General features: G+C 35.2%; 1 protein-coding gene across 3 annotated transcripts in view; it reads right to left on the bottom strand.

Moving 5' to 3' along the window:
• Positions 1-296: 296 nt before the first annotated feature.
• The window catches only part of SREK1 (splicing regulatory glutamic acid and lysine rich protein 1), a 54,035-nt gene continuing 29,992 nt past the window's right edge, over positions 297-24,339 (bottom strand). For all 3 annotated transcript variants that reach the window (XM_059916500.1, XM_059916501.1, XM_059916502.1), the window contains 5 exons: positions 22,447-22,566; positions 21,695-22,075; positions 17,701-17,796; positions 5,217-5,361; positions 297-4,110 (listed from right to left, as the gene is read on the bottom strand). In XM_059916500.1, coding sequence (XP_059772483.1) covers positions 3,961-4,110; positions 5,217-5,361; positions 17,701-17,796; positions 21,695-22,075; positions 22,447-22,566 — 892 coding nt within the window. In that variant the 3' untranslated portion in view covers positions 297-3,960. The remainder of the gene's footprint in view (positions 4,111-5,216; positions 5,362-17,700; positions 17,797-21,694; positions 22,076-22,446; positions 22,567-24,339) is intronic.

Genomic DNA, 24,339 nt, shown 5'->3' with positions numbered 1-24,339 from the left:
AAATTAAAATGTTAGCTAGATACAAAGTAAATTTAAAAATCAGGCAACAGGCTAAAAATCTGCTTTTAAGAACAGTATGTTAAGAAATGTATTATATATAAACTAACAATTATAATAAATTAATTGCTAGAAACTATAAAAGTACCTTAAATGGAACAGAAAGAAATCTAGTTATTAGTTACTAAATCCAACCTAGCTTCAGCTTTAGCTTTTATTTTTAAAATAATGTACCACTCTTTGGCAGAATCACCAATAAAAGTGTATTTAAGAAAAACAAATTCACCCACAAACCCAAGTTTAAGTAGGGAAGTGAATTTTATTTTAAAAGATTATTTTATTACATTTATACTTGACTCCTGCTTCCAGAAATATCATTTAGCCCTTTGAGAGCACTAACTTCTGAAATCTGAAAATAAACAATTTAATTTTAAATGACTATTACATTAGTAAATAAACATGAGAACATCTAAGTATATAGGTAGTGAAATTTTTTTTAAAAATATTTAAAACACATAAGGAACATAATTACTTTGTGGAAACAGCTCTACTTCGTAACTCACCCAGTTAAAACCAGATACTATCTTTCAATGAAAATATAAGAAATGTCCCACTGAAATGTTACTTAATGCATCCGTCAAAAAGAATTCATTTTAACTGCTAATTCAACTAATAAGGATTTACATCAAATCATACTATTCCAAATAGGTTTTTAAAAAACTTTCAAAAGCCATTAGTATATATTATAATCCTTAAATTTGAATATCTTCAGTTGAGACCAGATATGGCTCAAGGTTTTTTTTTAATTTCAAAGGTAGCAACCTATATATAGGAATGAGTAAGCGTCCTGAAGATGACTAATACCACAAAAGAAATTATTTTCTTGACAAAAAAAAAAAAAAATTGATTCTAAATGCCGGTTTTTACTTTTAATTGAGGCATGTCAAAATTTAAGTCTCTATGATACTTCTGAAGATCAACATAGCATATACTGAACCCCTTGGAAAAAAAGATTCTAAACAGAAAAATCACAAGCTGACTAGTGTGTTCGTAACTATAAGTTAATTAGATTCAATGGAAAATAATAAGGAGATAGATAGCTGTGGAAGTTAAAGGTTTTATACTTGTTTCCTCACATGAAACTGGCTAGCTTATGAAGAACCACCTTTTACTACCAGTTAAGTGCACACTGCTGAAAAGCAAGAACAAGAGGACCAAGAGAATTTGTCTAGAATGATGAATAGCAACTACAATTTAAGAAACAGAATGTACTCGCTATATAATCAAGATGAAAAAGATAATTTACAGAAGGTATTAAGTGTGAAATGGCTGTCTTCTTGGCCTTACCTCAAGTTTTCCTGACAATATCTACCTGGGATGAAAAAGACAGTTTTAAAGAAATAAAAAAATACCTTACAAGAAAAAAATAAATGAAAACATATCAGCTCTTAAAAGTGAACAAAGAGAAAAATCTCTCTCTCTCTCTCACACACACAACACACACACACTCCCTCCTTCCCTCCAGTACCTCTAGACCCTAGAAAGCTTTGCTACCATAAGCCTGTTTAAGAAAATGATTTCACTTTCTCCAGACCTCTTGTATCCCTATTCATGGCCAATTTTTATAAATCAGTGTCTGTCAAGATTAGTATGGTTATTTAAAGATGAATAAACATCATCAAGAAAAATAACTGGCAGCAGGAACCAAATAACTATGTTAATTACCAACATAAAAAACATTTAATAGAGTCCAGAGTACAAGAAAATACTCAAACTTTAAATGACGGCTTTAGACACCACACAAACATGCACTCTCCATATCAAAACAATTTCTATGCCAGCTAAAACAAGAACAGGATAAACCTAAGATGCTGTTTTGAAATGCATGAACAAATACTTCCCTCTAAAATACTTAGCTTTATTAGAGAAATAGTACTAAAAATAACAAAGATTCAAACAACATTTGTTCTATTCTACTTACATATCATAAATAAGAAGCTTTGATGCAAGACACACACACTCCTTCACAATCTTTCCATATACACCCAAGCATTCTTATATCAAAATAAGCTGTTTACCAGCCAACCGTATGTGGTTGAATGATTAAAATGACCATCTATACTTTACATAGTAAAGCATTTTCAAAAATTTTAATGTACACAGTGAAAAAAAGGAAAAAAAACAAAAAAACACAGTAATTCTGAACACATGAGGAGTAATTAAGCAGCTTCATAATCAAACCAGGCTTCATTACTTGCAATAAGGGCAATTCCTTCCATTCTCCACCAAATACTTAAATTTCAATAGTATTAACATTAAAAGAAAACTCAAGTTGAAACCAAGTAACCGATGTGCTACTCAGCTTTTTAAATCTATAAGTAACTCTTCCCATGAGGTAAGGCAACTGAGTAATTTGATTGTATCAGACTGCATTAAACTAATTATACTTGATTTTTTTTAATAACATGCTAATTAAAAGGTATAACTTTTGGAAATACAACAATGAAAAGAGTTCTGAAACTATGAGTTGTGGTCTGGGGAAAATTTTAGCAATGTTGTCATTTTACTACTTGCATACTTTCTGCAAAAAGTGTGCCTAACAATGTCAGATGACCTATATTTTAAGCTTAAGTAAACATATCCTTACACATAAGACAAACTCATATGTTCTCATATGAGAACTGTACTTAACTCATATGTTAAGTACAATTTCTGCACATAATTTATGAGAAGATGACTGAGAGGTAATAATTAAGGCCATCCAATGTAGACAACTAAAGGGTTTTGCTTTAAGTAAAATAAGAACATGCTGCTTCATTTTCAATTATCACAGTATGAAACTGATGGTCCCAAAACTGCATTGCTGTTTTAAGCTCTAAAGTCATTCTTGAAAACAGACTTCCCTCTCATATTAGGTGAGCCAAGTAAGAAGCTCTTCTGACATACCGCTTTCACACTTTTCTATGGGAGGGAATGGAATATCCATCTAAATTCCATATGAATTGAGAATGACTAGTCCATATAAAATTCTAGAAAACAGTATACCACATTGTAGAAGGCACTAAAGCTTCAGCTTGTGCTCCCATAGCCCATTTTGAAAACCCAGTTTTCTTTTTATAAATGGCACCTTTGCCACCTACAACTGACAACACACACTGCGATACTGTTCATAATAAGCTTAGAAATGTCAAGAGAGTTCAAAAACAGATGCTTACTTTGTGGGGAGACCCAATGATTCTGAACACTGAATACTAATATATTATTAGTATTTAACACAGATGTTCTTCCTTTTGAAAAAGAACAGTAGCATGCATTGTCAGTTGGTTTTTAATCCACTTATTTAAGCAACTTTAATCTGTAAAACTATTTTAAAGAAAAACTGCTGTCCTAAACAGTGAGCAAAAGAAAACACAATAGTGAGAATTTAACACAATCACTGTAAATCCTGTGAAGTCAATGTTAAAACTTCTTACATACTCCGCACTTACAAGGGTGTGTATATATTTGCACCAATTTCAAGCACATCATCAATCTGTAATATATTGAAATTTTTAAAAAAAAGTAAAACAATACAAAATCAGTTACTAGCATTTTTTAAAAGAGCCTCCAATGCTTATCTCCAGTCTTTAATGGATAGTACAAATTTAGATCTTTAATGTCCCATTTATTTTAATGGTTCTTGGCAAACACTGAACAAACCACATGACAAGTGTGTCAGCCACCATGGAAATGCACAGCTTTTAGAAGATGAGGAGTTTGGGTAACACCTGCTATTTTCACGACGTCCATGCTTTATTTTCTTACTCAGTAACAAGATGGCCACAAAGTCACCTAACAACTAAAAAAGCTGTTAGCTCATATCTTTATGCTCTACTGGATTTCTTCACTGTTTAACATCTTGTTGAGAGAATTAAAAGCTTTGGATTCTACTCCAGCGTGTGTTTAGAGGTGCATCTGTAGGTCCTATACTGCTTCTGTTTTGGTAGAGAGGTTTTCTTCATTTGGTTGACAATTCCCATTTTGCTGTACTTTGTTTTCCTCAGTCCTTGGTGCGTCCTTGTCATCTACTTCTTTTCCCACACTTGAATCTGGCTCTTTATTGTGCTCCTTCTCCTACAATGAATATTTAGGTATACATTTAATATTTTTCTCAAGAGTTGCCTGCTATTACATCTAGTTCTGGCTAAAACTTTACCTTTTGTGAATTAGTCAAACTGGGTATTATCTCCCATTACATTTTCATATAAATAGTACATGCAAACATGTATCAATATGTCCTTTGTACTTCTAATAAAAGATAGGACAATCTATGGAGATTAAGTTAGAACAAAATAGGTAAATAGAAACTTTAGGGAAGAATTCAACAAACATTGCTGACTGACTTGAAAGGTGGAACTGATCGGCTGAAAGTAAAATAGTTCCCATAGATGCCAGGATAGATTTGTAATCTGGATACCAAAGAAGCAAAAACATGGGAATGTAGAAAAGGAAATCACTATTCCTCCTACCAAAGACTGTTTAAGAACAGTCCAAATTCAGCTCTCAACTTAACGGAGAATTAAATGAGAACATGTGGAACAGTGCCTGGAATGTATTAAGTGCTCAGGAGATATTTATTATCAATGTTACTGACAATGATGATAAACCTCTATCAGTATGGGAATAAATAAAACTGTAAGATAAAAGCTTCAGAACTCATAATTGATTTCCAAACACAAATATACTTACCAGTATAATAAGGGAATTAACCTAATTCACAAGTACTTAAAATATTTTATCAAAAAAAAAATGAAGGAAAACAAAACAAAAACCCTTACCTGGTGGAATTTGGTTTTCCATTAATTATTCTAATTCAACAAACCTAACTTTGGTATATATTACAAAACCAATGATAACATCACCTGTCAAATTTGCTAAAACAAATATAGTGAGGAAAATGGCAACAAGTAAAAATATTCCAGTACATAGTTAAAATTTTTATTGTATGCCATTCTGTGATTCTCTAAAATAAGGAATGCAATTGTTTACACTAGTAAACATTACATTAATTAGTTACTGTCTTCAAAAACTAGGTTAAAAAACTAGCAATTTAACAAATAGTAACAAATAGTACCTAAAACATACAAGGCGCTGGTAGTATAAAATTACCTCTGTGCAATAAAGAAGAACAATCTCAAACATTAATTATTCAAACCCTAAACACTGAACGACTTGCTTACTTTAAGTGAAGTATTGTTCTTCTCCACCTTTTCCTTCCCATCTCTGTCATTACAACTCTTTCTTGTAGAGGCTGAACGTTCTCTCTCTCTTCTTTCACTGATGTGGTCCCTTTCTTTTTCTCTCTTTTTATCCTTCTTATTTCTGCTATAAAAATATTAATAATATGTCATTAACTTCTAAAAAAGTAAACACCCACTATATTGTTGACAAAATATTCTTACCTAACATTAATGCACTGTAAACAAGCATATCAGTAACCTGGTGGGCCAAATAACATAAATGAGTCCTGTAGCCCACCTAACTCCACCCCACACCCAGTTAATTTTTTAAAGACACACAAGTCATTACCGCAGAGGCCACCAAGTGTTCACATAAAACACAATTCTGCATTATCAATTTCTTAGTTTTGAAACATTCAAGGTTTATTTATCTACTGTAATCAGGATAAAACAAAACCAAATATATAATATTTTTTTACCCATCTTTTCAAAGCAAAAAATGAATAAGCAGAAAATAATAAAAACGATAAAGAATCAGATATGGCTCTCAGGTAAGGCTGAATGACTTCTAGAAAACGTGGAACTTCAAATAACCAATTATGCCATGTGCCCTCCCCTCTCATTCACAATTACAAAAAAGTCCCACCCACCAATTCAAGAGCAAACATTAAGCAGAAGATGGAATGAACAAGTTCCATTTGTAAAAATTACATATCCTTAAAATTAGAGGGAAAAAAATGATGCATTTCATATCAGAAGCATAAGACACCTTCTATTCAAAATAATTAGCCTTAATATGGAATTCTAAACTTTTTTGTCTTAATTATGAATATTTTAAAAATAAACACAAAGACCAGGAGAACAAAGAAAAACACTTAGGAAACAGACCCAAGTACCTATGAAAATTCAATAAAACAAAGGGGTGGCATCTCAAATCACTGGGGCAAAGTTCATCTTTTATAAATAAAAGACTTGGAGACAACTGGATTATTATTTGGAAAGAGACAAAACTGGGTCCATATCTCATTCACATAAATAAATAAATCCAAATGGATTAGAGACCTAAATTTTTTACATGAAACAATACAAGTACTAGAAGAAAACATGAATAAATTTCTTTCTAACTGGAGTGAAGGGAAAGATTTTTTTAGCCATAAATAAAATTCCAGGTACGATAAAATAAAAGATTCATTAGTATGCCTACATAAACTTTTGCAAAGCAAACAAAACAAAAACCACTACTAGCATATTCAAAAGAAAAATGACAAAGAAAAATACATTTGCAACATTATTTATGTATGTATATCTTTATATACAACTCTTAAAGCCAAGGAAACAACTACATCAAAAAGCATGAGATTCTTGGGACCTTCCTGGTGTCGCAGTGGTTAAGAATCTGCCTGCCAATGCAGGGGACACAGGTTCGAGCCTTGGTCTGAAAAGATCCCACATGCCGCGGAGCAACTAAGCCCATGCACCACAACTACTGAGCCTGAGCTCTAGAACCCATGCTCCACAACAGGAGAAGCAACCACAATGAAAAGCTCACACACCGCAACAAAGAATAACCCCCGCTCGCCACAACTAGAGAAAGCCCGCATGCAGCAACGAAGACCCAAAGCAGCCAAAAATAAATAAGTATATTTATTTAAAATTAAAAAAAAAAAGAATGAGATTCTTAGGAATAAATTCAACCAAAAAGGCAAAAAATTTGCTAAAAAGAAATAAAGACATAAATAAATGGAAAAACATCCCATGTTCTTGGATCAGAAGACTTAGAGTTAAGATAACAATAGTATCCAAAGTGATCTACAAATTCACTGCAACCCCTATCTAAATCCCACTGGCACTGTTGGCAGAAAAAGCAAAACCCATTCTAAAAATAATAGGATCTCCAGGGAAATCAAATAGCCAAAACAATCTTTAAAATAACAACAAAATTGGAAAACACACAACCCCTGGTTTTAAAACTTACTACAAAACTACAGTAATCAAAACAGTGTAGTACTGGCATAAGGAGAGACTTACAGACCAATGGAAAAGACAGAGATATATGGTCATATGTATGGTCAAATGATTTTTGATAAGGGTGCCAAAACCCATTCAATAGGTAAAGGACAAGCTTTTCAACAAATGGTGCTAGGAAAACTGGATATCCACATGCAAAAGAATGAAGTTTTAGACTCTTACCTTACACCATATGTAAAAATTACCTCATAATGGATCAAAGACCTAAGTATATAAACTAAAACTGTAAAACTCTTAGAAGAAAACACAGGGGAAAATCTTCATGTCACTGGTTTTGGCAATGATTTCTTGGATATGACAGCAAAAAGCAAGGAAAGGAAAAAAACAGATCAATCTGAATTCATTAAAATTAAAAAACTTTTGTGCATCAAAGGATACTTACTCAAAGAAAGTGAAAACACAACCCACAGTATAGGAAAAAAATACATGGAAATCATATTATCTGGTAAGGGATTAACAACCAGAATATAAAGAACTACAACTTAACAAAAAACCAAATTATCTAATTCAAAATGGGCAAAAGACTAGAATAGACATTTCTCCAAAGTAGATACACAAATGGTCAATAAGCACACGAAAAGATGCCCAACATCACTAATCATTAGAGAAATGCAAATCAAAACCTTAACAAGATACCATTACACACTCACTAGAATGGCTATCATCAGAGACAGACAATAACAAGTGTCAGTGAGCATGTGGAGAAATTGGAACACTTGTACATTGCCGATGGGAATACAGAATAGTGCAACCACTTCAGAAAACAGTTTGGCAGTTTCTCAAGAAGATAAAGAGAGGATTACTATATGACTCAGCAATTACAACTACTAGGTATAGAAACAAGAACATGTCCACATCAAAACTTGTACACAAATGTTCACAGCAGCATTATTTACAACAGCAAAAAAATGGAAACAATACTACATGTCCATCAACTAATGAATGGTTAAACAACAAAACCTGGTTTTATCCATAGTGGAATATTATTCACCCCTAAAAAGGAATGAAGTACTGATTCATGCTACAATATGCATGAACCTTGAAAATGTTACATTTAGTCAAAGAAGTCAAATACAAAAGACCGCACAGGGACTCCCTGGTGGCGCAGTGGATAAGACTCCATGCTCCCAATGCAGGGGGCCTGGGTTTGATCCCTGGTCAGGGAACTAGATCCCACATGTATGCCGCAACTAAGAGTTCACATGCCACAACTAAGGAGCTGGTGAGCTGCAACTAAGGAACCCTGGAGCCGCAATTAAGGAGCCCACCTCCCGCAACTAAGACCTAGTGCAACAAAATAAATAAATAAATAAATAAATATTTAAAAAAAAAAAAAAAAAAAAGGCCACACATATTATATGACTCTATATGAAATGTCCGTTAACAGGCAAATCCACAGAGACAGTAAGTAGATTAGTAGCTGTAAGGATCCATGGGGAGTAACTGCTAATGGGTACAGGCTTTCTTTCAAAGTGACAAAAAATGTTCTGGAACTAAGTAGCAGCAATGGTTGCACAAAATTGTGAACTCTTAAGAAAAATGCAATGAAAATTACTAACAATCACTGAAATGCACTAAGGGTGCATTTTATTTTACATAAACTACTTCTCAATTTAAAAAATAACTCAGAGGGCCCCTGCCAGCCACTGGTGGGGGACTCTGACACCCAAGGAGACGGGAGGAACCCCAAAGTGAACCGGTAGGATGTAGGGGGACTGAGGCGGGAGGAGAATAGGAGGCCAGACAGGATCGGCACCCCTGAGGTCGGGGAGATAAGGAGAGGCAGGGGGGAGGGACCCTCCAGAAAGAGCAGAAGAGGAACGGAGGGCGATCGCCTAGCCCACTCAGGCCACGGAGCCTGCGGAGCTCCCAGGCTGGTGCCTCCCCTCCAAAGCCCCCTCTAAGCTGCGTGGGTCCTGGGGGCATAGGAGGGAGGCCGGGAGATCAGGAGAGGCAGGGAGGAGGAGCCCTCCGGGAGCAGCGGTAGAGGAGCAGAGGGCGACTGCCACGCCCACTCAGGCCCAGGGAGCCTACTGAGCTCCCAGGCCGACCCCAGCCTCCAAACCCCCCTCCAGGACGCACGGGTCCTTGGGGGCATAGGAGGGAGGCTGGGGACATCAGGAGAGGCAGGCAGGAGGGGCCCTCCCAGACTGGAGGAGCGGGAAAGGAGAAGAGGGTGTTTGCCCCGCCCACTCGAGCCCAGGAAGCCTGCTGGGCTCCCAGGTGAGGTTCGCTGCCCTCTGAGACCAGGGGTGGGGGGCACTCCTGGGCCCCTTCTGTTCCTTGAGCCTAAACCCCAGCTCCCCACAGCCCCCAGGGCCTCTTCCAGCCCTGGGGGTCCTGAGCATTGGTCCCGCCCACAACCCAAACCTCGCCTTTGCTTAGGTCCCGCCCTCCACAGCCAAGACCTCTCCCCCCGCCTTTTTTTCTTTTTCTTTTCCCTCCTCCTCTTTTTTACTATTGTGGTACTGATGTACCTTCCAGTTGTTGATTCATCTGTATTTTTATTTTTATATTCTTCCGAACATATCTGTTAGTTTCCTAATGTAATTTTATTTTTTACTTTGTTATTTTTATTTTTATTTTTTGGGCACCGCAGGCAGCTTGCGGGATCTTGGTCCACGAGCCTGGAATCAGGCCAAAACTCCTGCGGTGGGAGCTCCGAGTCCGAACCACTGTACTAACAGAATCTCAGACCCCAGGGAACATTCATCAGAGTAAGGTCTCATGGGGTTCCTCATCTCAGCACCAAGACCCAGCTCTACCCAATAGCCTACAAACTCGAGTGTTGGAAGCCTCAGGCCAAAGAACCAGTAAGACAGGAATACAATCCCACTCATTTAAAAAAAAAAAAAAAAAAAGAGAGACGGCAAAAAAAATATGTCACAGATGAAGGAGCAAGGTAAAAACCTACAAGACAAAATAAATGAAGAGGAAATAGGCAATATACGTGAAAAAGAATTCAGAGTAATTAGAGTAAAGATGATCCAGAATCTTGGAAATAGAATGGAGGCACGGACTGAGAGAATACAAGAAATGCTTAACAAAAACCTAGAAGAACTAAAGAACAAACAAACAGAGGTGAACAACACAGTAACTGAAATGAAAAATACACTAGAAGGAATCAATAACAGAATAACTGAGGCAGAAGAATGAATAAGTGAGCAGGACGACAAAATGGTGGAAATAACTGCTGAGGAGGAAAACAAAGAAAAAAGAATGAAAAGAATTGAAGACAATCTCAGAGACCTCTGGGACACTAAACACATCAACATTTGAATTATAGGCGTCCAAGAGAAGAAGAAAAAAAGAAAGGGTCTGAGAAAATATTTGAAGAGATTATAGCGGAAAACTTCCCTAACATGGGAATGGAAATAGTCACCCAAGTCCAGGAAGCACAGAGAGTCCCATACAGGATAAACCCTAGGAAAAACACACCAAGACACATATTACTCAAACTAACAAAAATTAAATTCAAAGAAAAAATATTAAAAGCAGCAAGGGAAAAACAAAAAATAACATACAAAGGAATCCCCATAAGGTTATCAGCTGATTTTGCAGTGGAAACTGTGCAGGCCAAAGGGAGTGGCAGGATATACTTAAAGTGATGAAAGAGAAAAACCTACAATGAAGACTACTCTACCCAGCAAGGATCTCATTCAGATTCGATGGAGAAATTAAAACCTTTATAGACAAGCAAAAGCTAAGAGAATTCAGCACCACCAAACCAGCTTTACAACAAATGCTAAAGAAACTTCTCTAAGCGGGAAACACAAGAGAACAAAAAGACCCACAAAAACAAACCCAAAACAATTAAGAAAATGGTAAAAGGAACATACGTATCGTTTACAACCTTGAATGTAAATGGATTAAATGACCTAACCAAAAGACACAGACTGGCTGAATGGATACAAAAACAAGACCCGTATATGTGTTGTCTATAAAAGACCCACTTCAGACCTAGGGACACATACAGAATGAAAGTGAAGGGATGAAAACAGGTATTCCATGCAAATAGAAATCAAAAGAAAGCTGGAGTAGCAATACTCGCATCAGATAAAATAGACTTTAAAATAAAGATTACAGAGATAAGGAGGGACACTACATAATGATCAAAGGATCAATCCAAGAAGAAGATATAACAATTATAAATGTTTATGCACCCAACAGAGGAGCACCTCTATACATGAGGCAAATGCTAACAACCATGAAAGGAGAAATCGACAGGAACACAATAACAGTAGGGGAGTTCAACACCCCACTTACACTAATGGACAGATCATGCAAACAGAAAATAAATAAGGAAACACAAGCTTTAAATGACACAATAAACCACATAGATCTAATTGATATTTATAGAACATTCCACCCCAAAGTGGCAGAATACACTTTCTTCTCAATTGCATATGGAACATTCTCCAGGAGAGATCACATCTTGGGTCACAAATCAAGCCTCAGAAAATTTAAGAAAATTGAAATCGTACCAAGCATCTCTTCTGACCACAACGCTATGAGATTGGAAATCAATTACAGGAAAAAAAACTGTAAAAAACACAAATACATGGAGGCTAAACAGTGTGCTACTAAATAACCAAGAGATCACTGAAGAAATCAAAGAAGAAATAAAAAAATCCATAGAAACAAATGACAACGAAAACACGATGACCCAAAACCTATGGGACGCAGCAAAAGCAATTTTAAGAGGGAAGTATATAGCAATACAATCTCACCTCAAGAAACAAGGAAAATCTCAAACAATCTAACCCTACACTTAAAACAACTAGAGAAAGTAGAAGAAAGAAAACCCAAAGTCAGTAGAAGGAAAGAAATCATAAGAAAAGTGCAGAAATAAATGAAATAGAAACGAAGAAAACAATAGCAAAGATCAATAAAACTAAAAGCTGGTTCTTTGAGAAGATAAACAAAATTGATAAACCCTTAGTGAGACTCATCAAGAAAAAAAGGAGAGGACGCAAATCAATGAAATTAGAAATGAAAAAGGAGAAATCACAATGATGCTAAAGAAATACAAAAGATTATAAAAGACTACTACAAACAACTGTATGCCAATAAAATGGACAACCACGAAGAAATGGACAAATACTTGGAAAGGAACAATTTTCCAAGACTGAAACAGGAAAAATTAGAAAATATAAAGAGACCTACCACAAGTAATGAAATTGAAACTGTAATTAAAAATCTTCCAACAAAAGTCCCCATCCAGATGGCTTCATAGGCGAATTCTATCAAACACTTAGAGAAGCGCTAACACTGATGCTTCTCAAACTCTTCCAAAAGATTGCAGAGGGAGAAACACTCCCAAATTCATTCTACAAAGCCATCATCACCCTGATACCAAAACCAGAAAAAGATATCACAAAAAAATAAAATTATAGACCAATATCACTGATGAACATAGATGCAAAAATCCTGAACAAAATACTAGCAAACAGAATCCAACAGCACATTAAAAGGATCATACACCATGATCAAGTGGGATTTATCCCAGGGATGCAAGGATTCTTCAATATACGCAAATCAATCAATATGATACACATTAACAAATTAAGGAATAAAAACTGTATGATCATCTCAATAGATGCAGAAAAAGCTTTTGACAAAATTCAACACCCATTTATGATAAAAACTCTCCAGAAAATGGACATAGAGGGAACCTACCTCAACATAATAAAGGCCACATACAACAAACCCACAGCAAGCATCATACTCAATGGTGAAAAACTGAAAGCATTTCCACTAAGATCAGGAACAAGACAAGGATGTACACTCTCGCCACTCTTATTCGACATAGTTTTGGAAGTCCTAGCCATGGCAATCAGAGAAGAAAACGAAATAAAAGGAATACAAATTGGAAAAGAAGAAGTAAAACTGTCACTGTTTGCTGATGACATGACACTATACACAGAAAACCCTAAAGATGCCCCCAGAAAACTACTAGAACTAATCAATGAATTTGGTAAGGTTGCAGGATACAAAATTAATGCACAGAAATCTCTGGCATTCCTATACACCAACAATGAAAAATCAGAAAGAGAAATTAAAGAAACACTCCCATTTACCACTGCAACAAAAAAAATAAAATACCTAGGAATAAACCTGCCTAAGGAGACAAAAGACTTGTACTCATAAAACTGTAAAACACTGATGAAAGAAATCAAAGATGACAAACACATGGAGAAATATACCATGTTCTTGGATTAGAAGAATCAATACAGTGAAAAAAGACTATACTACCCAAAGCAATCCGCAGATTCAATGCAATCCCTATCAAACTACCAATGGCATTTTTCACAGAACTAGAACAAAAAATTTCACAATTCGTATGGAAACACAAAAGACCCCAAACAGCCAAAGCAATCTTGAGAAAGAAAAACGGAGTTGTGGAAATCAGGCTCCATGACTTCAAACTATACCACAAAGCCACAGTAATCAAGACAGTATGGTACTGGCACAAAAACAGAAATATAGATCAATGGTACAGGATAGAATGCCCATAGATAAACCCACGCGCATATGGGCACGTAATTTACGACAAAGGAGGCAAGAACATATAGAGTGGAGAAAAGACAGCCTCTTCAGTAAGTGGTGCTGGGAAAACTGGACAGCTACATGTAAGAGAATGAAATTACAACACTCCCTAACACCATACACAAAAATAAACTCCAAATGGATCAAAGACTTAAATGTAAGACCAGACACTATAAAACTCTTAGAGGAAAACATAGGAAAAACACTCTTTGACATAAACCACAGCAAGATCTTTTTTGACCCACCTCCTAGAGTAACGGAAATAAAAACAAAAATAAACAAATGGGATTTAATTAAACTTAAAAGCTTTTTGCACAGCAGAGGAAACCATAAACAAGACAACCCTCAGAATGGGAGAAAATATTTGTAAACGAAACAACAGACAAAGGATTAATCTCCAAAATATACAAACAGCTCATGGAGCTCAAGAGCAAAAAAACAACAAACCCAATTAAAAAATGGGCGGAAGACCTAAATAGACATTTCACCAAGGAAGACATACAGATGGCCAAGAGGCACATGAAAAGCTGCTCAACATCACTAATTATTAGAGAAATGCAAATCAAAACTACAATGAGGTATCACCTCACGCCAGTCAGAATGGCCGTTATCAAAAAATCTAGAAACAATAAATGCTGGAAAGGGTGTGGTGAAAAGGGAACCCTCCTGCACTGTTGGTGGGAATGTAAATTGATACAACCACTATGGAAAACAGTATGGAGGTTCCTTAAAACACTAAAAACAGAACTACCATATGACCCAGCAATCCCACTACTGGGCAGATACCCTGAGAAAACCATAATTCAAAAAGACACATGTACCACAATGTTCACTGCAGCGCTATTTACAATAGCCAGGACACGGAACCAACCTACATGTCCATCGATAGGTGAATGGCTAAAGAAGATGTGGCATGTATATATAATGCAATATTACTCAGCCATAAAAAGAAACGAAATTGAGTTATTTGTAGTGAGGTGGATAGACTTAGAGTCTGTCATACAGAGTGCAGTAAGTCAGAAAGAGAAAAACAAATACCGTATGCTAACACATATATACGGAATCTAAAAAAAAAAAAAAAATGGTACTGATGGGCAGGAATAAAGAGGTAGACATAGAGAATGGACTTGAGGACATGGGGTGGGAAGGCAAAGCTGGGGCGAAGTGAGAGTAGCATCAACATATATACACTACCGAATGTAAAATAGTTGGCTGGTGGGAAGCAGCAGCATAGCACAGGGAGATCGGCTTGGTGCTTTGCAATAACCTAGAGGAGTGGGATAAGGAGGATGGGAGGGAGGCTCAAGAGGGAGGGGATATTGGGACATGTGTATGCATATGGCTGATTCGCTTTGTTGTGCAACAGAAACTAACACAGTATTGTGAAGCAATTATACTCCAATAAAGATCTATTAAAAAAAATTAAATTAAATAATAAAATAAAATAAAAAATAACTCAGGATGGAAGTGGGGCTGGGTATAGTCACTGACCATACACACACACACACACACACACACACACACACACACACACAGTGTATAAAGTGATAGTGAATGCTGTCTTTTGTGAAGAAAAGGAGAAATTCAAATACATGTATCTGCTTAATTTTGCAAAAAGAAACACAAGGAAAGATAAACAATTGATCACTTACAGAGGGTGGATGTAGAGTAAAGTAAAAGGAATGGGGAAGGAAGTGACATTTTGCAAATATAAGTACACCTTTTTGTCTATTTTAAGTTCACAACTGAGAAAAGTTTTGACTTTCAGGAGCGAAGTATTAAAAAAAAAAAATTTGGCCTACCTCCTAAATATCCTATGCCTTCCTTTATTCTCACCTAAAAATAATAACCCACAAACAAACAAAAGAGCCCTGCTGGGAAACATGCTCCTTCTACCCTGGGAAAGCTTTTTAAAAGTTTCTCTTCTATACCTAGAAAACCACAGAAAACCAACTGAAAACCTAGGACCCATCAGTAAGATAGTGGGATGAAAATATATACATACACAAATCAATACCTTCCTATGTACAAACCCAATCTCCAATTACATGACATAATGAAAGAAAAGACCTCATTTACAAGAACAAAGAAGTAAAACATACCTAAAAATAAACTGAAAATGCATAAAATCTGTATGAAATAAACACTGAAACATTCATGAAAAAACACTAAGGATGGCCTGAATAAGTAGGCCATCCATGTTCCTGGATAGAAAGACTCACCTTTGTAAAGCTTTATTTTTTAATAATCTATTCATCAATTTCCCTAATTAATAAATGTAATACAACTATAATACATATTATCAGTAGGTTTTATTTCTAGAGCCTAGACAACTAACTCAAGTTCAAATAGAAAAATAAACACACAAGAATGGTCAAGAAAGCTCATAAAAAGAGCAATGAGGAGTATGGGGAAGAACGGGCCTTACTAAATATTTAAAAATGCTATACAATCTGAATCATTAAAAGCATGGGGCACTACTGGTACACAAATCATCAGTCAAACCAATCCAACAGCAGAGAAGCCCCAGAAATAGACTCCAACACAGACAGAAAAATTTAGTATGACAAAGGAAATATATCAAATTAGCGTTAGGAAAACTGAGTTTTTAATAATGATATTGGAAAAACAAAGAAGCATTTAGAAAAATAAAATAAAATTGGATCAATGTGCCATATGGCAAACAAGGATAAACTCCTAATGGATCAAAGACGTAAATGCAAAAATTAAAAGCATAAAAGTACAAGAAGAAGCAATGGGGGAATTTTATTATAACCTTGGAATAGGAAAGATTTTTCTACCTTTAAGACTCATAATGTAGAAGTCACAAAAGAAAAAACTTGAGGTATTAAACTATATAAAAATCAAAAATTTCTATAAAATCAAGTCTCATAAACAATTTCTAAGAAGAAATGACAAAGTAGGAATGATACTTGAAACCAAATCACTAAAGAATAATCTCCCTAATACAAAAAGAACTCCTGGAAATAGGAAAAAATAAACCAAAAAAACACCCCACAAAAACAGACTCCATGAAAAATGGGCAATGTATACAACTCACAGAAAAGGAAATACAAATGGCCTTCAAATATATGAAGAGATGGCCACCTTCACTCTTAAGAAAAATGCAACGGAAATTACTATACACTGGTACCACTTCTCATCTATCAGATGGACAAAAATATACAACTTTGGTAACAATCTGCAGCTGCTATAGGGAAACAGGCATTCTCATACAGAGCTGGTTAAAGTACAAGCTGCTGCCAATCTTTATGAAGGCCAACAGGGAAGGAAATCTCTCGAAACTACAAACACACTCACCCTCTGACCCAACAATAAATACCATTTATGAAAACTTTCTCTGCATACTTGCACATTACAAAATTATGTACGTACAAAGCTGTTCATTACAGACTTAATATAATTTATAAAAGGAAAATTAAGAAAACCCATTCTACTGCAGGCTGGTTACATAAACCAGGTACTGCCAGATAATGGAAGTCCATGAAGTTGTAAAACGGAATGAAGCAGCACTTTCTGATGAATGCAGAAAGTTCTCCTGGTAGTTAAGTGACAAAAGCAAATTGTACAACAGTGTATATTTTGTTTTACCTTTTGTAGAAGATGAAAATAAAAATTATATATTTTCATCTGTACCTATATACAAAACTGGAAGGATATACCAAAAAAAACTAATAAAGTCACTACCTGTGGGAACAGGGTAGATGGACACCTGGGTGGAAGTTAAGACCTATCATTATATAACTTTTTATACTCTCTGGATTTCTAAACCACGTAAATACATTACATATTACTCATTCAAAATATAAAGTTAAAAAAAATAGACTGAAAAGAGAAAATTTTCCCCCTGCTTCCTCCTCAGTTTTAGCACATGCTTTCAACCTACCTCCTAGGGGATGGAGACCTAGAAGATTTCCTTTTTATGGTTTTTGATGTTCTTGGCGATCTGGAAGAACTCCTGCTTCTCCTCCTACGCCTTTCCCTGAAAGTCAAAAATATGTCATTTTAAAAAACAGTAATTTAAATAAAAGATAATTCAAATACACAAAATCAAAAGGGTCCTTAATGCTCTCAAGTGAATAGTATTCTTTACAGGGCAGTTTAAACTAATGTCTTTCATGAAAATGTTCTATTATCTAATTCTAGTACAGGTCAAATTATGAACTGTATATTTTACAGACCAATGAAAACATCTTCTAAGATTTCATATCAGAAAGGGTAGATGACCTCCTTTTCACCTGATTTATTTGGACAGTAATTTCTTGAGTAGAAAAATAGTAATGGATGTTTCATATTCTCTCTCAAGTCAAACATGTTCTTCCTCAGCACCTAAAGCATGTGTTGCTTATCAGATCCTTTGTCATGCATCTAGCTCCTTGCTGCCCCACTGTGGATTATTTTTTAACAAGGTAACAGGCCCTTTTCAAGAAGTGAAAGGTAAATGGGCTTGCAAAATGTGAACTTTTTAAACCCAAGTATGTAGAATGTCTCTAAACATTAATTCATTTTAGAGAAATTGCTTTTACCCCCTTAACCTACCGTTTCATTATTGTTGTTCTATTCATTTAAAATTGAGCACACAAGTTGCTTAGATATAAGGAAATTACTTAAAACCTGGGATTTAAATATGATGAAGTCAAAAATAATTATTAAATAGATTAACAGTTTTATTATTATTAAAAACTATTTTGCTTATTAACACATTACCAAATGATGCATACTCTAATAAACTACTTCATTTGTAAGGGTGGTCAACTTAGAAACAATGAATTTCAAGATGTCTATTATTCAGGTGATGAGGTATAAGGGTACATTTATTATATGATTAATGTAGCCAATGACCTATCTCACAAGAAGCTCTGATAATTAGTGGCCACATAGCTGAAACAACCAAATCCTCTAGAATTCAAGTTCTCCTTGTCACCTCAGTAAGCTGATTCTAGGCTAATGAAACATTTTGTGTGCATTTTTCATCTGTAAAATAAAAAACTAGACAATGCTCATATGTGGTATACACAGTAGATGTTACGACCAAAAGAGCTCAAGAACTTTGAGAACACAAATAAATCAATTCCAACTCTACCTAAGGTTCTCTCCTCCGTTACCCAATTTTATTTCCAAGTCACCCCCAAATTATACTTCCTAATATGGAAATTAGATGACGTTATTCCATTTAATCAATGCCATTCTGTAACAGCACATCCCTACCCCGCACAAGAACCAGAAGTACTTTTTTCATAGCATGAGAATATCAGTGTATTCCAGACTTTAAGTTTACACAAAATGGCTCCATCTTCATCAGTGTAACTCTTTACCTGTATGTTCAGGAAGCACTATGTACAGGTGGACATCTAATAATTACCAGTTAGTGATAATGAGAGCTAAGGCTGGACAGACAGGAAGCTAGAATGTCAGTTTGTCGAGAAAGAAGCTGTCAGCTCTAGTATGCAGAACTGGGAGTTGATTAGGCTTACATTTAAATTTTAGTTCCACATCTTACCAACAGCACGACTGGGGTCATATTACTTTATCTGAGACTCAGTTTTTCCAATTGAAAAATGGAGGATAATAACTCAGGCCTTGTAGTTTTGTTATGAGGATCAGGATAATACCTGTGAAGTACCAAGCCTAGTGTCTGGTGCACAGCAGGTGCTCAGTAAATATGTTCTCCTTCCCTTTGATGGTCTCATCCTTATTAACTGTAATTCCAAGCATTAAAAGTTTTTAAATATCAAAATTTTTCCTTAAAAATGTAGCTCAGAAGACAATGTTGGAAATAAAAATATTAAGTAGACTATTATTCTGGGCAGTTAAGAGGTTTCCCATTCACTAAACAAATCAGAGCACCTGAAAGGAAGAAAAATGCTACAAGGTAAGAAATGGTAACTCTTCAGCAAGCTCTTCTGAAAGCATGAAACATTCCAAACTGCTGAACCTTTAGGAACTAACATTAGTCAGCATTTATTCTCCAGGCCCCAGAGGTATCTAAGAACTAAGAACTGAATGTGAACATCTACACTTTCTTAAATATCAAGCGACTTAAAATGACCCATGAAAAAATTATAAACATTTCAAAGTCATCAGAAAAAGTAAATTCAACTGAATTTAAAAGGAATTGAGGGGACTTCCCTGCTGGCGCAGCGGTTAAGAATCCGCCTGCCAATGCAGGGGACACGGGTTCGATCCCTGGTCTGGAAAGATGCCGCAGAGCAACTACGCCTATGTGCCACAACTACTGAGCCTGCACTCTAGAGACCACATGCCACAACTACTGAAGCCCGTGGTGCCAAAACTACTGAAGGCCGCACACCTAGAGCCCATACTCTGCAACAAGAGAAGCCACCGCAATGAGAAGCCCACACACCGCAACAAAGAGTAGCCCCCACTATCCACAACTAGAGAAAGCCCACGTGCAGCAATGGAGAACCAAGGCAGCCAAAACTTAAAATTAATTAATTAATTAATTTTTTAAAAAAGGAATCGAAATATTATTTGGTGTTGTGAAGGGCAATGTCTAAACGATCACAGAAACACAAAGGAATGTGTGAAACACAACCAATAAAATAACTGCAATAAAGATGCAGTCTGCAAGGCTCAACTGATACCCACAGCAAATGAGTTAATTTCTTCAGGTTTTGGTTCAATGTGCTGAAATATGGCAATGACCTACTGATTTGAAGTCACTTTTTAACATATACTGTTGCTTTCAACTATATAATTCTGAGGCATTTTTAAAAAGCCAGTACCAAGTACTGGCTAGAGTCCTCAGTTAAACAATCTCTAAAAAGAGGAGAAAGAGCTACTATACTACTATACTTCTAACTAAAGTGCAGAGCAGATGGAAAATTTCCTCTGATCTTTGGTTTCCTCATGTTTTAAAACCATGATAACAGTCTTCTCACAGGCTTACCGTGAGAATTAAATAAGATCAGTCATGAAAAACTCTGCTGAGACATAAAATCTGGCATATGGTAAAGCACTCAATAAATGCTTGCAATTATCTTCTATTAACTAGCCAAAGACTAGTATTAAGAATAAGCTGTTAAAACACAAGTTAAAAAATTACAAAATATATATAGTCCATTGTCTCAGAAATTATGTTCTATGAAAAACCATTTTAAAATATCTTTAAAACTTGAAAAATATGTTTTTAAAGTATTTTTAAGATATAGTTTAACACAACTTGGGAACTTCCATTTATCTATAGTCACAATATCATCTGGAGCAATGGATGTAGGTTGAGATAATCTTGAATTAAGGAAGGTCCTCATTTTGCTGATGTTACTATGGCAACCTCCTGCCACCTGGTGGCAGTGTACCTATTAATAAACAGTCCTAAGAAAAAAGCAAATCCTTAACAACAAATTAATAAATGAAAACCAAAATTTAAACGTCATATATTCAACAAAGTAGAGCAGTAAAAATGAACTTAGATGACGAAAAGGACTAATACTGTAACTTTAGAAATAATTTTATATATTAAAATTTACCACATCATTCCAAAGAAATATAGATACCTAAGAAGTCAATTTCTCTACATAAAAAAAACAAAAACCTTGCCCCTGCCATCCCACCCTCCAAGAAAATAATAAGCAGCAGCAACAGCAGCCACTGACACCACTGCCAGGTTAAAATAGTGGATTACAAAGGACAGTTAACTTTTCAAGTAATTCTGGCCAATATTCTCTCTTCCTCCTCATAGATTCAATACTGTAGCAATCCCTCTGCTAGAGAAACGTTTACTCTGCTATCAGAGAGAAATGTTCTGATATTATTGTACTGATTCCACTTGTGCACAATTATCTTTTCCCCCAGTCAAAATTTATGTTTTCATTTGTCATCAGTAAGCCCTTTGGTAAAAACTTTAAGCATTATCAAACCTGCTGGAACTACGAGATCTTCTTGATGCATTGTAACTTCTGGGTGGTGTTCTGGACTTCTTATCCTTCTTCCTTTTCTCATCTATCTCTTTGGATCTGTCCTTTTCTCGTTCCTTTTCTTTGTCCTGTTCCTTCTCCTTCTCTTTGTCGCGTTCCTTTTCATGCTCTTTTTCCCGCTCTCTCTCTCTGTCCTTCTCCTTGTCTTTATCTCGGTCCTTTTCCCGTTCTTTATCCCGGTCTTTATCTTTGTTTTTACCCCGTTCCTTTTCTTTTTCACGTTCCTTTTCCCTGTCTCTCTCTTTTTCCCTTTCCTTTTCTCTATCTTTTTCTTTCACTCTTTCCTTTTCCTTGATTTTTTCTCGGTTGTCTTTTCTTTTGTCCCTTTAAAAACAAAAGTAAATAAATAAATTCACAACTAAAATAATTCTACTCCCCAACAAGGACCTCATTCTCTTTCCTCAACAATTATCAACACAAAATAATGTATAATAGATGTAAGACATTACATATAAATTTCTAAATAATTTATGTATACATGAAGCTGCTAAATGAAACAATTATCAGGCTGAATTTAGTCTGGAAATCTCATGAGTCATACTAACCATCAGATTCAAATCAATGACAATCAATATTAAATCATTACTGAAACAATCAGAAAAAAGTTTAATTTCTTTCATTAAAAATTTAAACCACAACAGATTTTTAACAAATGAGGTCATGAGAAAACTACCCTTAATTTCCAAAAAACTCACCGTGAACGCGAACGACTCCTTGACTTCCGCCTCTCCCTTGATTTAGAGCGTTTTTTATGAGGGCTCTTAGATCTACGTCTATCTTTTTGTCTTGAACGTGATCTATTATGGGATCTACTCCTAAAGAAAAACAAATTGTTAGAATATCAAAACTTATTCTCAGAATTTCAATTTATAAATATTTAGGATCTTTCAAATAAGAGAGTTTTAAAACCAATCCTGACAGTATTTATCAATATTTTTAAATTCTCTATTACATAATGCTTCAAAATTAGATTATCTGACATAAATTTATTTATTGGAATCTTCACCAGACAGTTCACTGTCCAGAACACAAAGACAGAAAAACAGAAAAAGAATTTAAGGTATTTCCTATGTCAGACTTAAGGTGACAGTTTCAGGCGTGGCTTTCTTTTGCTAAATATTACATGCCTCAATTAGAACAGACAACTTGTCCCATGGTCCAAGTTTTCATACCAAAAATTGTCTTTAACTCTTGACTTGCATGTAATATTACTGCTTGTGGCTATAACTTATCTTTGACAGGGAGTAGTGGTTATATGGTTCAATGGTTTCTATAAGTGACTGTGTGCTATTTGTCATAACACATATTAAGAAGAATGCATAGGGAAGCACAGTACTAATGATGGTGCTAGTGACAGGAAACCAAACATCTTACTCATGAGTTAAAGCTAAATATAATCAAATGTTGAATTTGCAAAGCCTTGATTTTATTACATAAACAAAGCTATTAAAAGAAACCTTTATTACTGGAATTGTTGGAGGAAAAATAACTGTTATTCCAATTCTGAAATTCTCTAGGCTCCTTTCCCAACTGAAATAATAGCTTACATAATGTGACATTTTTCATAATGAGGTATCCTAGGAACTATTTATTTAAATGTAACCAAATTGAAGGCATACAACTTAAACAACAAAGTGATGAGACTCACCGGCTTCGGAGTTAAACACTCTGGCTCTGACACTCAGTTCTGCCACATAATAGCTGTGAGAACTCTGGCTAATCACTTAACCTCTCTAAGCCTGAGTTTCTTCGTCTAAAAACTGGAGTAAGAATCATACCTATACCTCCTAGAACTGTCATGAGAATTAAAACAGATGATATATGGAAAACTGCCTAACAGTTTCGAGTGCAGAGTAAATGATTAAAAATCCTATCTCAATATCTGCATCATCATCATTAACAATTAACATAAATGAAAACTTTAAATTATATCTCTATTTATTCCAAGGGGTCAAATGAACGTCTACAAGTATGCCTTATATAATTAAAGCTCATCTTGATAGTAATATCTTCATGAATTAAGTTAAAACAAATATCTATAAAAGAAATACATATAGTTAAATGCTTGTGCTATGCCATGAAACCAGAAAAGTCTCCAGACAATCCTCAATTAAGTAATGATCTTGTTCTTAAAACACATTTTTCAGTTAGTTAAAATTTGTTTTCCAACAGCTAATTTTCAACTGAACCACTCATCTATTATACACTTATCTTCATACCTCATTTTTAATATACGAACATTTTTAGTCCATTTACAGACATCCACATGAGGGTCATAATGTTTTAAAGGGCCTTTGCTTCTATGTACTTAATAAGTCTTAAGATTTCTATTCTAGTTAACCTTGCTAAAAAAAATAAATAGTAATTCTGTTTTCTTCAAATAGCACTTTCCAATCTTAATTAAATAAACTCCTTTAAGAAAATTAACCATAGCCATAACAAATAAAAGTTAATAATAAAAAAGCACTGACCACTTGACTTCCCACCTTATCCTGTGGGTCCTCAGAGTTTGAAAGTCACTGCTCAAGAGTAATTATTATATTTCAATTTTGACATTAAATATTTCATGTCTGTCTCACCCACTAGTT

This window comes from Balaenoptera ricei, chromosome 3 (genome assembly GCF_028023285.1).
Source record: "Balaenoptera ricei isolate mBalRic1 chromosome 3, mBalRic1.hap2, whole genome shotgun sequence".
NCBI lineage: Eukaryota > Metazoa > Chordata > Mammalia > Artiodactyla > Balaenopteridae > Balaenoptera > Balaenoptera ricei.
The sequence above is the reverse complement of the archived record's forward strand: the minus strand, read 5'-3'. Positions and strand labels throughout refer to the sequence as shown.